Source organism: Pipra filicauda, unplaced genomic scaffold (assembly GCF_003945595.2).
Source record: "Pipra filicauda isolate LSUMZ 115617 unplaced genomic scaffold, ASM394559v2 scaffold147_size4022426_pilon, whole genome shotgun sequence".
NCBI lineage: Eukaryota > Metazoa > Chordata > Aves > Passeriformes > Pipridae > Pipra > Pipra filicauda.
Window position 1 is genome coordinate 1,003,448 of NW_024103962.1, and position 14,214 is coordinate 1,017,661.

Genomic DNA, 14,214 nt, shown 5'->3' on the forward strand with positions numbered 1-14,214 from the left:
TGCGTCAGCAAATCCGGTCCCTGTCACCGCCTTCATTAGGAAAGAAATAAAAGGAGAAGGCTGCCTGGAGGGGCTCCAAGGCGAGGAGAGACTGTGGCTGCCTCCGAGCGGGGCAAAGGAAGCTGGGGCAGCCTCGTCAGCCCTCTCCCCTGGTCAACAGACTGACGTGGTTACAAACCATAGCAAACATTTTATTTACAGGAGATATATATATATATATATATATTTATATATTTTGTCAGTGCAGTATTTCTTGGCCGGATTATTCGAAGCAACACGTTGCACCAATGAGGACGTTGGCAAAATACTTCACATTCTAAATTGTTTGTGGGCAGGGGTGGGGAAAGGTGGGGATTTTCAGAGACCGTTCTCTGAAATCTGGAGTCCTTCTTCAGATTTTCCTTGGACAGGAATTAAAATAAAATTAAAAAAAAAAAAAAAAAAAAAGGAAAAAAAATAGACAAATCCCGCTCTCCTGCGAGCAGCGTGGAGGGAGAGGCGGCTGCCTCACGCACAGCCGCCCCGGCCCCGGGGTCCCCGCTCCGCCCGCATCCTCGGCCCCTCGCCCCAGGCCAGGCCGGGCACTGACCACAGGTGGGAGCGGGCTGGGCCGGACCGCGCCGGCCTTGTCGCACTCGCGGGGCGGGGAAAGGGAGATAAATTAGCGCACAGGTCCTGGGCGCGGCGGGGCCGCTCCATCTATAGCCCGTTCCGCGGCTCGGGGCTGGCGGCGGCGGGCGGCGGCGGAGACGGGAGGCCGGTACTGCCGGAGGATTTGCCGAGCCCGGCGGCGGGCAGGCTCCGCTCGGCGCCCTCAGTCCGTTCCGTGTCGCTGGGGGCCATGTCGAGGGACTCAGCGTCGCTGCTGTCGCTGTCGCCGTCGGAGCGGCTGGGGCTGCGCTCGGGCTCCCCGGCGGCGGCGAGCGCTGCGCCGGTTCTCTGGGCCGCCGGCTCCGGCTCCGGCGGCGGTTCCTTGTCCTTCTGGGCCTGCGCCTCCTTGGAGTGCCGCCACTTCATCCGCCGGTTCTGGAACCACACCTTCACCTGCGGCCGCGCCGCCCTTAGACGGGTGGCACGGCCCCAGCGCGCCCCGCATCGCGCCCCGCGCAGCGCCCGGCCCCGGCGCCTTCCACCGGGGACTGGTAACGCGGGGAGAGAAGAAGGAGCCGTCCTCACCTCCCACTGCCCACACCCTGACGCGACTAAAGGGCTTTATTTTTTTTTTCTGCTTCTAGTTTGTGTGTTTAAATACCACACACCCTCCCCTTTGTGTTGTTTGTTTGTTTCCTCTCTCCTCCTGCTTCTTCTTCCAGGAAACCAAATCTTGCTCAAGAAACCACAGCGTTATACAATTCTGCACGCTCTGGGTCCTCAATAGTGGAATCATTACAGAGGGGCGTTTAATGATTCCGTTTGAAGAAGTGCTTTCACTTCCTCAGAACGATGGATTTCACAATGTGGGGAAAGATTTAAAATTTAAAAAAAAAAAAAAAAAGAGAAAAAAAGGGGACATTAAAAATAGTGTGTTTGCTTCTACTTCCTTTGACCTAAACTACCTCCTACAGAGAACTGCACTCCAGTAAGGCACACTCTGATGGTCTGCCCTGGTCCCGCTTTCCTCTCTGCCCGGCCTGCTCCTCGGTGGCCAAAACAAAAACTCCGCGGAATCTGCACGCAAGAGATGCTCGGGGTGAGGTCCAGCTCCTCAGCCAGCCCCGCTAAAGACGAAGGAAAGGAAATCACTTTGAAACCTCCCCACCTTCTGGTATTCATCTAAACTGGAAGTAAGATTTGAAATAAAACCGAAGCCATTCTTACTTGAGCATCTGTCAGCCCCAGCATCGCCGCCAGTTGCTTCCTGTCCGGTTTGGTGACATACTTCTGGATTTCAAACCGTTTTTCTAAACCTTTCCTCTGCAGGTTGGAGAAAACAGCCCTAGACCAGGAGCGTTTCCTCTTGTACGTCTGGGGCAGCGTGTCCTTGGTTAAAACTGCATATGGACCTGAGAAGGGAGAGAGAAAAGCAGAGGGAGGGAGAAGGACACAGCGTTATTAATATCACAGCCTGAAGGGGAGCCTTAAATCGATCAGAATAAGAGTTGGACTGTGGTGTGCGGGGAGGGCCTGAGCCAGCGTGGCCCTGCCTGCCGGCTGGGTACGTGTCCTGTCAGCCTATGCTTCCTTGGGCACGGGTGAAGCTGTCTGGAACACGAATTTCTTCCTCTCCCCCCTCCCCGCATCTTCTCTCTCAGCTCAAGTATTATTTCTATACTCGATGGGATGGTCCTCTAGATCAGGCCCTAGCCGGCTCTTCCTCCCCCCCAACGCAGCCCGGTTTTCGCCCAAAATCTAAACCTCCCTAGAAAACACACGGCCTGGCCTTTCAAAAGTGCCTGGCGAGTCCCTCCGGGAGGAAGGGGGCTGCTCCAGGACGGAGGGCCCTGCGCCACGGGAGGGTCGACGAGGGACGAGATGTACCTGGAAAAGTGTCTTGAAACTGGTGCTGCACTGAGCTCCTTGGGTTTGTGTTTAAGGGACCCAGGATAGCAGAGGCCTCGTTAATGGGGTCTAGAGACGCGAAGAACTGGCCGGCGGAAGGCTGCAAGTTGGGGAGATGAACCCCAGTTTGGCGGCTGGTAGTTAATAAGGAGGTCAGATCTGCGAGCACAGGAACAAGGAGAGCTCTGTTATACCGCGGTCGAGACCGACACCCCGGCACGGTCCGGAGAGCGGAGCCGAGGCCGGGGCCAGGCGGAGCGGGTCCCCGGCCGGAGGGGCTTGAGGGGACACCAGGCAGCCGCCTCCCGCTCCCAGGGGCTCTCCTCGGGAGGGGCAGCCGTGCCCCAGCGGTCAGACATCCTCCGATTTATTTACTCTCTTTGGTCAGGATGTTTACAGGCCGCGAGGGGAGATGGATTGCAGCGAAAGCTTTTAAACGGGCTGTGCCCTCGGAGACAGAAATCCCCGGCCGCTCCGAGTTAGCGCGGAGCGCTCCGCTCGCTATTTTCATACTACCGCTATTTTCCCAGGGGCGCAAGCCCTGTGCCGCGGCTCTGCCGTGCGGGGGTCGGGGTGAGGGCTGGTTTAGTGAGCGCTATTAGAAACCCGAATTTATAACGCCCCTTTTTTTTTTTTTTAATAACTCTTTTTTCGGCTAGGTCGAAAAGTTTTCAAAATCGCGAGTGTAACTCGCTAAAGCAATCACAGAGCAAGTAACAGAGCACGGAGAGCGCTAGCAGGGAAAGCAGACAAGCCAATTTCTCTACCTCTCAGCGTGTTGCCTTCCTTAACTTTGGGGTCAAACTCCGCCGATAAGATGCGGTCGATACCGAATTTCAGGTCTTTGCTGGCGGGCGCCGGTGCCGAGCCGTGCGCGTGGCCGCCGGGCAGCCGGGCGGGGGCCGGGGCGCCTCCGCCGCCCGCCGCCGCCGCTGCCGCCGCGGGGGACCGGTGCTGCTGGGGGCGGTGGTGGTGGGAGTGGTAGGCGGCGGAGAGAGGCGAGAGGCGCGGCGGGAAGGTGGCAGCGGGGGCATCGGGGGCCACGACGGGCGTGGGCCGGAGCGGCGAGGCGGTAGCGTGGAAGGGACCTCCGTGGTGGACGGCTCCTAGCGCCGCCGGCATCGCGGTGCCGGGACCTCCGGGCAGGCTGTCGGCGGGTCCTCCCGCCGCCTCGCCGCCGGCGTGGAGGATGTCGGCGATGCAGAAGGACGGCTTCTTCGCCGCCGCGGCGTCCAGCGGGAAGCAGCCGCCGGCTGCCGGCCCCGATGCAGAGCAATACGCGGCTGACCACAAGCTGAAGTTGGAGGCGTAGAAAGGAGCCAGCCCGGCCGTGTACATCCTGCCCGGGGAGGGGACGCGCCGCTCCGCAGCTCAGCTCCCGGGTGCGAGCCGCGGAGCTGCCCGCTGCCCGCGGCGCATGGGCAGGGATGGCGGGGCGAGAGGCGGCTGGCAGAGCACTTCCCGGAGGGGCGAGGGGGGAGAGCCAACCACCAAAAGATGAAAAAAAAAGAAAAAAATAAACCCGAAAATTAAAAAGTCCCCAAAAGCCGCGGCCAGACGAAGAAAGCGAGTGGGCGAGGAGCGGAGCGGCGCAAACAAAACAAACCCAAACCAAACCCCCTTTCCTCGCTCTAGGGGAAGAAAAAAATATCCACCCCTCCCCAAAACTTTCTCTGGCAGCGAGCAGCTCTCGCTCCCTCCCCACGCCCAATCCGCGATCCGCGGGGCCGGGTAGCACCGCCCGCCGACACGCCCACGCAGGGCCGCGTCGCGGGTACGGGCCACCGCGCCGACAGCGCGAATTGCGTGGCCCCTACCCGCGACCTGGTGCGGTTCGCCCCACAAAGTACACCCCAACACACACCTATCCCCCCTCTCCTCTAAATTCCGCCCTCGACTTTAAACACTCTCCCCTCCCCCCCCAAAAAAGAAAAAAATATAGCGCAAGGTCGCTTGCTGCTGCTGCGATTTCCAAACATTTGAAAGAAACGCGCAGGAAAATTCTTGGAGACTGGAGACAGGTCTGTCCTCTTGGAAAATATTCTCAAGGAAATGTGTTTCCTTCCCGGATAAATGAGCCTGGGATAGTCTGCAAGAGAAGGAGTCTCTGCTGATGCACACAACAAATGTATTTATGAGAGCTCCCAGATATTCTGGGCCCAGGGGTTTTGCATCCTGCATTAGCAGCGACTAATTAACTAATCGTAGTTTGACGATAGTGCAATTTTATAGATTTTTTTATCATGTTCTCCATCCCGGTGGCTGCATCTACTTCCACAACAATTACACCTTAAAAATTACTTTGTAATTTCTCGAACCCTTAACAACAGAATTACCCCCGGTTTTTTTCTGGAACACAACCATAAGATGTATTCGCTGCAATGATTTAGGGACAGATTTATCAAAGCGTCTTTGTTGCTTCCCCCCCCCTCCCCCCCCACATCTAAAATCACATTTGTCCTGACCTGACTCTGAAAATCAACTGTTTCTTTATTTTTAGTTTTCGTACAAATAAAGGAGTCGCTGCCGTTTTGAGTAGGCTGCTGGGTCGGACGATTGAAAGTTTGCTTTGATTTTGTTTTAAAAAATATCATATTATTTTTTCCAAAGGGTTTCCCACATTCAGAAGATTTTCGGGGAACCGCCAGAAAGGCAAACTATTTTTCTTTCTCCAGGTATGAAGATGTAGCTTCTGTGTGAATATTGAAACCACCTGCGAGCAAGAGCGAACGCGTTCCTTAGCCATAACCGTGTGCACGGGTAAAGGTGAGGCTGATTCTCTGGGAAAAGCCAAGCACCGCTTTGCTTTACTTTGGTTCTTATTAACGAGGCAAAACCGAAAAATGAAGACGGACTGGCTTGCCAAGATGTGTCCGAAAACCGAAGTCGGAGAAATAAAAGGTTGATTAGGTTTGAACTTTTCCTGACTCAACAGCGGAAAGCTCCTTTTCCTTGCATCTCCCACTCGCGCCCCCCACCCTCACCCCGCCTTTATCCCCCCGCCAGCTGACCAGCGCCTGCCTCTTGCTCTCAAACCGGATCGAACGACTCCAGTTCCACTGGCGTCCCCATTGCCGGGCAGAGCCGCCCTGCCAGCCCGCCCGAGGGACGGGCAACGATGTGTGCCCTGAGCGCTGCATCCCGGCCGCAAACCGCTTCGTTAAATTACTGCTGCAATTGCCACTGATACCCCGTATCGTTGTACCAGTTCGTGGCTGCTCACCACTCAGTCAGGGGAAAAAAACAAACAAAACCCAACACGGTGTTTTTCTTTCTTTCTTTCTTTCTATGTTTTTGGGGTTTGGTGGGGGTTTGGTTTTTTTTAAGAGCTGATTTCAAAACTCCCCTCTCCTCGCTGCCGAGCGGAGCCCGGCCATGAGCCTCACCGGAGGGAAGCGCCCGTCGCCGTTTGCGGGAGTCCCGGGCAGGCTCGGCCCTCACGGCCGCGGTGCTGCCGGTGCCCCGCGCGCGGAGAAGCGCTGTCATCCCGCGGGGACTGAAATAACCCCGAAGGAAACTCTAAACACCTTGCACTGAAGCACTTCACCCCCGGGCTGGGACTCGGGAGGGCGAGGGAGCTGGGGTGTCCGGGCTGCGGGGGCAGGTGCTTTCCCGGGGCTCGGTTGCGTTGCGCCCCCGAGCACCCTCCGCAGGTGAAAGGAGAAGCACCTGCCTCACCCCCCGGCCGCTCCCTCTCCCTGGGGACAAGGATGTCCTCTCTCCCCAAAGCCCTCTGAAGGCCTTCCTCCCCGCGCACCCTCTGACCCGGCGGCCGGGGACGCGCAGGGCTGCGCGGCCGCGCTAGTCCGGGGAGGCGGCAGCCCCTCCTCCCCGCGCAAGGAGGGAGAAGGCTGCAGGAAACCCGAAGCTCGCTGCAGTCCAGGTCATCTCCTGTTTTTTGAGAGATTCCAACTCCGACTAAATGAGCGGATGTGCCTGCGAGATTTGTCCCAAAATAGAAGCGGCTTTAGTATTTTAGGATACAGCAGAAATCCTTATTTCTTCCGGTGAAAAACTTCATAATGAGTGCGAGCACTTCCCTTTTCAATATTTGTGCAACTTTATCTCGACCAGCAAGTTGCTTTGGTGACGCAAATCCGCCCTTGTGTATTGCAACTACAAAAATAAATGCAAGGAAATCAATTCCCTTCTAGCAATGAAAACATAAATATACAGCTGCGACTTTCCCCTTTAATCTTGCTTTCCGAGGGACTCGAGAAGGAGGCGAATGAACTGTGCGGCAGGAGCGATGCTGCGGCTTTTTTTTTTTAAGGAATGGAGTCTCGAAGGACTTTTTTTTTTTTTTTTTTCTTCCCCTAGGACGACAAAGGAGGTGGAAAAAGAGTTATTGGAGTTCTTACTAGGGGAAATAGAAGGGCTAACCCCGAGGCGCTGCAGCTCCCCGTCCCTACTCGCAGGCACGGGGCCGGGAGCATCCCGGAAAGGGCCGGGCGCTGCCTGCCAGCGCCCCACGGGGACGACGGGCCGCTCTTTCGGCCTTCTCTGCCCCGTCCAGCTTCCCGGCGGCAGGTAGATCCCACAGACCCCTGTGAGATTTTGGCAGCTCGAGTGCCTGACCGGCGGGCACCGAGCCCCGGACGGTGCCTGAGCCCGGCGCAGACTGTTCACCCCACTGCGGGTTCGGGGCTCCCGTCAGCCCAGGCAGCGCTCGGCGGCCCAGCCGCGCTCTCCGGAGGCGGAATGGGGGGGAATATGGTGAGCCGAGTTTTCCCCTCGGAGCTGGCCCAGGATGCTGCCGGAGCGGCCTCCAGCCCTCCTCCTCCTCCTCCTCTCGCGGCCTGCGCCTTGCCTATTGGCTTTTAGGCTTCTATGTGTGCTCTGTTTATTCCTCTGTTTTTATATAGAAGACACGTACATGTGCAATATATTTAAAAATAAAGAAAAATATTTTTTAAATCCTATTATATCTCTCTGTAGGAGTACTTGTAAAAATAATTGTTTAAGCCTCATGACGAGTCCTCCAGGAAGACGGTTCGCTCGGGCGGCGTTAGAGGGACTGCTGCACCCCCTGCCCCGGGGGTCCCTCGGAGTCGCCCCCCGCTCCCCGCCCGCGCTGAGCAGCGCCAAGCACCCCTCTAAACCCGTGCTCTGTCGCCACCTGCCGAGCCCCCGAAACGGGGCTCCCTTCACCCTCCCAAACCCTCCCACTCCCCAAACCCCCTCATTCCCGGGTCCGTTCGAGCAACGTTTGGGGACCCCCTCCGCTGCACCGGGACTGCCCTCCATGACCGCGGGCAGAGCCCCTCCGAGCGCGGTGCCGGTGGGGATTCCCCCAGCTGGGCACAGCCCGTTATCTGGAAACTCAACAGCAACGCAGGCGCTGTGGGGCAGGAACTGCCCAGGATCGCATGCGAACCCGTTGACTGAGCTGGTCAAACCCTTGACGTTTCCTTTCCATTGTTTTACGCGTTATTTAGTTGAATACCTGTGTCACTAAGTCACGACTAACGTTATGTCATCTGCTGAGCGTACGTGGAAGGCGCCTGAAAGCAGGCGGAATCTGGCTTTCCGTGAGGTAGGGCAGGATTTCAAGCCTCCTGCGGGTGTATTTTCACTAGTGTTTGAGTTTGAGTCAGAGTATGCTTTTGGAGAGAAGCACTTGATCCTCATCACTTGCAGCTTTGCATCATGGAGAGATCTTGGGGCGCACGCACAGGAATCCTTGATGGGAATTGAGTCCACAGGGCAGGCTAAAATTGCTCTGAAGCAAAATTCCTCTGAAATGTCTATATTGTAGTTGTCTGAATACTCCATGGGGTTTTCTGCATGTGAGAATTGTCCATATGTTCCAGCATAATAGGTCCAACTGAATGGGTCCATATGTGAAAGCAGATCAAAGCCGGAAGCTCCCAGCTCCAGGGACAGCACACCGGCCACTGAGTTGGAGACTTGTTCACACACTGGCACGTTTGCACACCGTGTCTTTCTTTCAGCTGCTGGTCTGATGAACACATGAGGCATTTTAAATGGAGACTTTTTGCATTCTTCCAAATGCTGTGTAGTCCCTCAAGTCTCTTCAGACTGAGAGAGAGGGGACCTGAAAATACTGATTCACCTCAGCCCCTGAGTGCCTGGCTCACGGATCTGGGATGTGGGAGGGCACTACATCTTTCCACAGCCATGCATACAGGGAAAGGGGTTACCTTTCCTTCCTCCTCCCCCCCTCCTTTTTTTTTTTCATGAAAAGCTGCAGATTCATAAATCTTAAAGAAGGGTCAGGGTAATAAATAGCAGTTGGAGAGAAGTGCCTCTCCGCAGCCCCTGGGAAAGGAGGCTGCATTCTGAGGAGCAGCAAGACCATGACAGTCCCTTTCTTGGAGTTTTCTATGAGTTAGAGCAGGCAAGTTCTGCCCATTGTATTGGTGGGCATTGTTGATGTGAATCTCACTTTAAGGCATCTGATGTTGGCCTGGAGCTGGGCACTGTAAGTCTGCAATGCCATAAAGGCTTAAGCTGCTTGAACTTGGAAGTGCCAGTTTCCCACTCTCGCTGCATCCTGGTCTGCCTGTTGCTGTCCCTGGGGATGTCAAATTAACTCCGCCACTAAGAAAAGTTTTTTACTCTCACAGTTCCCAAAACTAGCTTCTTTATCATGTGGCCAGTCAGGGTGAGGGTGCAGGGGGAAACGTGCATTTGAGGGACAGGCTGGCAGGACCTCTATGACACTCTTTCTAAGTCTGCTCTAAACTCTCATCAGGCCACACATTAATTTAAGTGCTCCTTCTTGGAACTGCTTTCTGCAGTTTAAAATGGGTCCTTCTTGCATGGAGAGACCCTGAGTTTGTTTTTATTTCCATCATATGATATATCATATCATATCTACCATCCAATCATCCTGATTTCAGAGGTTACTCCACCTTTACACTGCGGTTGGACCATAACCTGCTTGCAGAGAGACTTATCACGGGCTAGTTGCGATTTTCCAGGCCACCCCAACAGAGAGGTCCACAGAGAGCTGGTCTGCAATTAACCCTCCGGTAGCTGATTAAAGGTGACGTGACGTGCAGAAGTGCTGACCCCCTGCTCTAATGTGCAACCGCCGATGAGAGAAGCATTAACATGCCCACTGTGCACAGTGACTGAAAACAAGAATCATTGTGTAAAATGAAGGTGATTCGACTCTCAGTGCAGAAAGGCCATCCACAGGTATTTCCTAAATGTGACGGGAGAGTATAATTACACCTGTTTTCAGCTGAGAACCAAAGGAGCAGCTTCTTAAATGAGGCAAATTACTGCTGTTGAGGACAGGGTTGGTATATCTCAGTTTAAGTTGCATATTTAGGTGCAAGTACAGATGGAAATTGAATGGAGGGTCTTTTATTCCCATAGTAGATCATCACCCCTATGATTTTGACAGAGCAATCCCATCAATTTCCACAAAACTTAGCTGATGCCTTAGTCCCTTTGCCCCTCCAGCAGCAGTACATTAAAGTCACTACACAGAAAAGCCGTTCAATATTGAAGAAGGAAATACTAATAACTGCCTAATAAAAGTTTTAGTAAGAAACAGTTTCCTCCTTCTTGCCAGCAGCAGTCAAAAATGTAAGAAGCTGGAAATAAAGATATCAGAATGCAGACACATAAAAGGCAAAATCAACCCCATAAGGAAGTCAAGTTTCTAGAAGCAAATTACTCTGTAAAACTCATCTGGATTTGAAAATAGTTATTGTTTTTCTTCCACCACTCCTTTCATGTTCAAAGTGGATTTAAATGCAGTAGGTACACATCAGACCAACTTTAAAACCAGCTCTTTCCTTGCTGCTAGCACATATAAACCCCCAGAAGAATAATGTCATCAAAGTCCTTCAAAAAAGTCCTATTTTAACCTTTTTTTCCCCAAGGAAGATGCTTTCTGGTGTATGCCAAATGGGAGTGTCAGCCAGGGGAATTTTATGGGCCCATAAACAAGTGTGCCAGACTGTATAGCACTCCCATAGTACCCTCCAGACCTGCTTGCCTCCTAGAAGTTCCCCTCCTGAAACTGAATCTGCCCTAATAAAGTCCAGCCATGACTTGGACAGCTCAGAGATTCCCTGTGCCGGGCTCCACCAGCTCTTGAAAGACCCAAGTCCCCTCCCTGTGAGACACCCAGGAGGATGGGAAGATGCTCTCGGAGCCAAACAGGGTGGTGTAAGGTATCCCCTTCCCAGCTGTGGATCTGGGATGCTGCCTACAGCAATAGCTATTCCTCCATGCCTTCAGCAAATGGAAACAAAAATAGAGGAGGCGCAGTCAACAGAGCAATGCAGCACAGAGGGGAAGTCATTTTCTGCTGATACCTCTAACACATCATTTTGTATCTTGATGCCTGGGATCTGGTTACCTTTATCTTAGCCAAAAGACTGCAGTGGTCATAAAATGTATTTTGATTTTACTTCTAAAAAACTTTATCATGAGATTTTGATTATCTGTCCTGCAGCAGTAAATTCCAAAGTCTCATTATCCCCCGTGTCCTTAAATTTTTTTCATAATTTCTCAGCTCCTTGAGGCATGCATTCATCCTGGAATTGTGAAATGGAGAGAAAAAGGCCGATGCTGACCAGTTTTTCCTTTCATTTGTCACCATGTCTAACCCAAGTGTTTACCCTGATCCCCCAGATGTATAAACTCTTTTCCAAGCCAAGACATTCTCTTTTTCCCAGCTAAGCAATCTGTTTCATTTTGAGGCCACACTGAATGGTAATATGAATCTCAACATGTTTCAGGTCTCAGGCTAACTTTGCAAGGAATAAAGACATTGGAGATGGTCTCATCACTGCAATCTTTCCCAAACCCTAACGAAGCAGCACCCTCTAGTGCAAGCTGACAATAAAATCCTCAATCACAACCATCTTTTTGGGTCAAATTCAGTCTTGGTGCATCACCACTGGGACCACTGGGAATGGGCTCAGCCACAAAACTTTACCCTTCTGGTCTCTGAAAATTTCCAATTTTCTCCCTAGGCCCCCCATGGATGCTTCGGGTACCAGTAGGATGCAGAGTGTTGCCCAGGACTCTGGCAGACCCAGGTGGCAGCACTGCCTGCAGGCAGGTGGCACAGATGGCAATTGTGCCATGCTAGTTTCATTTCTATGGGATGTTTCTGCCCACCAAAGTGGAGGCAAGAAATATTCCTTGACAGGAGTGTGACTCACATCTTGGGTGTTTTGAGACGTGAGAGGTATCCTACCTGGTTTGAAAGGACCAGGGGCAAGAGGGAAGGTGAAAAGGGGACAACTGGTGCAGGGAGGGGGCTGAGCCTGAGGCTGGGCTTGGGGAAGCAGGGTTGGGTGTGGAGGGGGGACCGGCACTTTCACATGGAGAAAGTCACTGGTTTCTGGGAGAACTGGGGACTAACCGGGTGTGAAAGCTGAGGCTGAGGGCAACATGGTGTTGTATTACTTCTGGTACACTTTTCTTTCATTACTAGCAATTTCCATACGTTTCATCAGTTTTATTGTTGTTAGGAGGAAGGAGAACAAGAAAATGACACAATTTTGGCAGACCCTGAGCAGGGGGTGACCTGCGGGGTGAGCGAGGGGGAGCGGGGTCATTCCTGGATGCCATCGGCCACAACACGGAGGCAAGTTAACTGTGTCGTGTCCCGCACAAAATCCCGTTGCCTGAGCACACATATGGGGATTTTATGAAAACATAGACCTCCCCTCTCACACTCTAAAAATAACACTGAGTAAATGGCTACTTGAGATTTTGTAAAAATTAAAAGAAACCAAACCTGCTTAACCAGAGTTGGAAATTTTGTCCAACATTTCAAGGCTACACCTTCCTTTCATTAAGAGCTAGAAGAGAGCTGCAACGCTTAAGCCAGGAGGGAGAGTAAATCCTTCAGTGTCAAACCAAGGTGAGGCTAATGTTTGGGAGCCAGTGTGTGTGCCCGCACAAACACAGGGGTTGGCTCTCACCCCAGGCACATGCAGCTCCTTACAGGGCAAATACCTGAGCCAGAGCCCGGGGGAAAGCAGGCAAAACACCAGACCTATGAGTTGTGTGGCTGTTTCACCTTCTTCTAATGCTTCTGCTTTTTAATGTACTGGGCACACTGTGAGTCCAGCTGTGGCTTCAGCATTAAAGGGAAATGTGGGAACCGATGCTTTTTCTCTAGACGTGATAAATAATGTCCGGATGGTGATCTGGTTTTGGGGGAGTGTTATTTTTAGATTGATGACAAGGAGTTCCAGAGCGAGGCTGAACCATGTGGGTAAGGGGGGTGGAGGTGGCTTGAAGCCATCCCAGCACTCTCCAAATGTGAGGATGCTCTGGGGAGGAAGCAGGGGTGGATGGAGGGAGGCTGGACCCCTTCTCTCACCCAGCCTGGGTGGGGCCTGCAGGAAACAGGAAAGCAGAGCTTTAAACCCTGGCCCAAGAAATGCTCCAGTTTTCTGGAGCAGCTCTTTCCCCCCATCCTCATTCCCTACCAGCTCTGAGGGCCTCCGCACTGCTGCTGGATACAGCTCTGCTAGGCTGGGAAGGGAATATCTTATGGCAGACACAAAAACCCGTAGCACTGGAGGGAAGACATGGTTCTCTACCTTCTCTGTCTCCACACTGTATTTTACTATTCTCTTCAAATGAAGCAAATACCATTATTTCCCATTAGGTGTTCCTGGTGCAAGAGTATTTCATTGAAAAATGGTTCTTTAATGCTAATGGGAGTTATACTCCTAGTGTGATTTATATTAATAAAGCATGTGCAGTTCCTCAGTACATTTAGACCCTGATGGGAAATGGACTTTTTTTTTTGTCCTTCCACACAACATCTGATGAAGTGCTCCAAGCATACAATTTTACAAGCTATTCTCCTCTGGCCTTACAGATGAAAAATAGTCTGTTGTGTCAACTCCTCAGATGCCTATTTTTACACCTTCTGTTTGTTCTTAGTTTGACGTTGTTAATCACGGTCCCACCAAAGCTCCATTGTTCAGCTCTTCAAGAAGAATGTTGTTATATTGACTGTTTGTGCGTCAGCCCAGCTCTCTCTGGAGCTGCACTTGGATGAAATTAGATAATTTCCATTAGGAGAACAGGCATTATTAGTCCCCAATGCCAAATTGAAAAGAGAGCCAAGATTACTATTTCTGGCCGTGTTCACCTCAGGAAGGAACCTTCTCAGCTTTAATGGGATTTTGCTATTGTTGGTTGCCTTCTGTTTGACACCAGGCCAGCAGGGTTGAAAATTGTTTAGAAAGCTGCATGAAATATAATAGAGCCCAAGCCATTTGCTGCAGCACATTCCAGTATGATGTTTATTTTGAAAAAAAAAAAAAAGGAGAAAAAAATTATTGTCCTTGGCAGTGAAAAAAAAATCCCACTAACTTGACTCTCAGAACATATGCTTCTTGTTGCTGTTGTGCTTTCACAACGTGCTGGATTGGCACTTTATGTACAGAAGTGATAAATCTAACACTATTTGAAATTATCTCCAGTACTTGTAGAAGCAGATCACAGGCACAGATGGCAACTTTATGACAAGAAAAGAGGGTAGGGATGATACCAGATCAGGTCCAAAGCAAGAATTCAAGTCCCAGGTTTGGCAGGAAAATGTGTGTCTTCATGTTCTGTGGCTCAGTTTTCCCATCTCTAAAACGGGGTCAAGTACTCACCTCTATCACATGAAGAAATTATGAGGACACATGCCCCCTGGATGTTGCTTTTGTGGGCACTGGAGGTCATCTGAGGCAGACTCAGCCCCTCCTC

The 14,214-nt window shown here is 52.1% G+C and overlaps 1 protein-coding gene across 1 annotated transcript; it reads right to left on the reverse strand.

Moving 5' to 3' along the window:
• Positions 1-471: 471 nt before the first annotated feature.
• On the reverse strand, positions 472-4,025 carry HLX (H2.0 like homeobox). Its single transcript, XM_027721273.2, has 4 exons — positions 3,267-4,025; positions 2,479-2,658; positions 1,819-2,003; positions 472-1,044 (listed from the first exon to the last, which is right to left on the reverse strand). The coding sequence occupies exons 1-4, from the start codon at positions 3,835-3,837 to the stop codon at positions 700-702; spliced, it is 1,281 nt and encodes a 426-aa protein (XP_027577074.1). The 5' UTR covers positions 3,838-4,025; the 3' UTR covers positions 472-699.
• Positions 4,026-14,214: the final 10,189 nt, after the last annotated feature.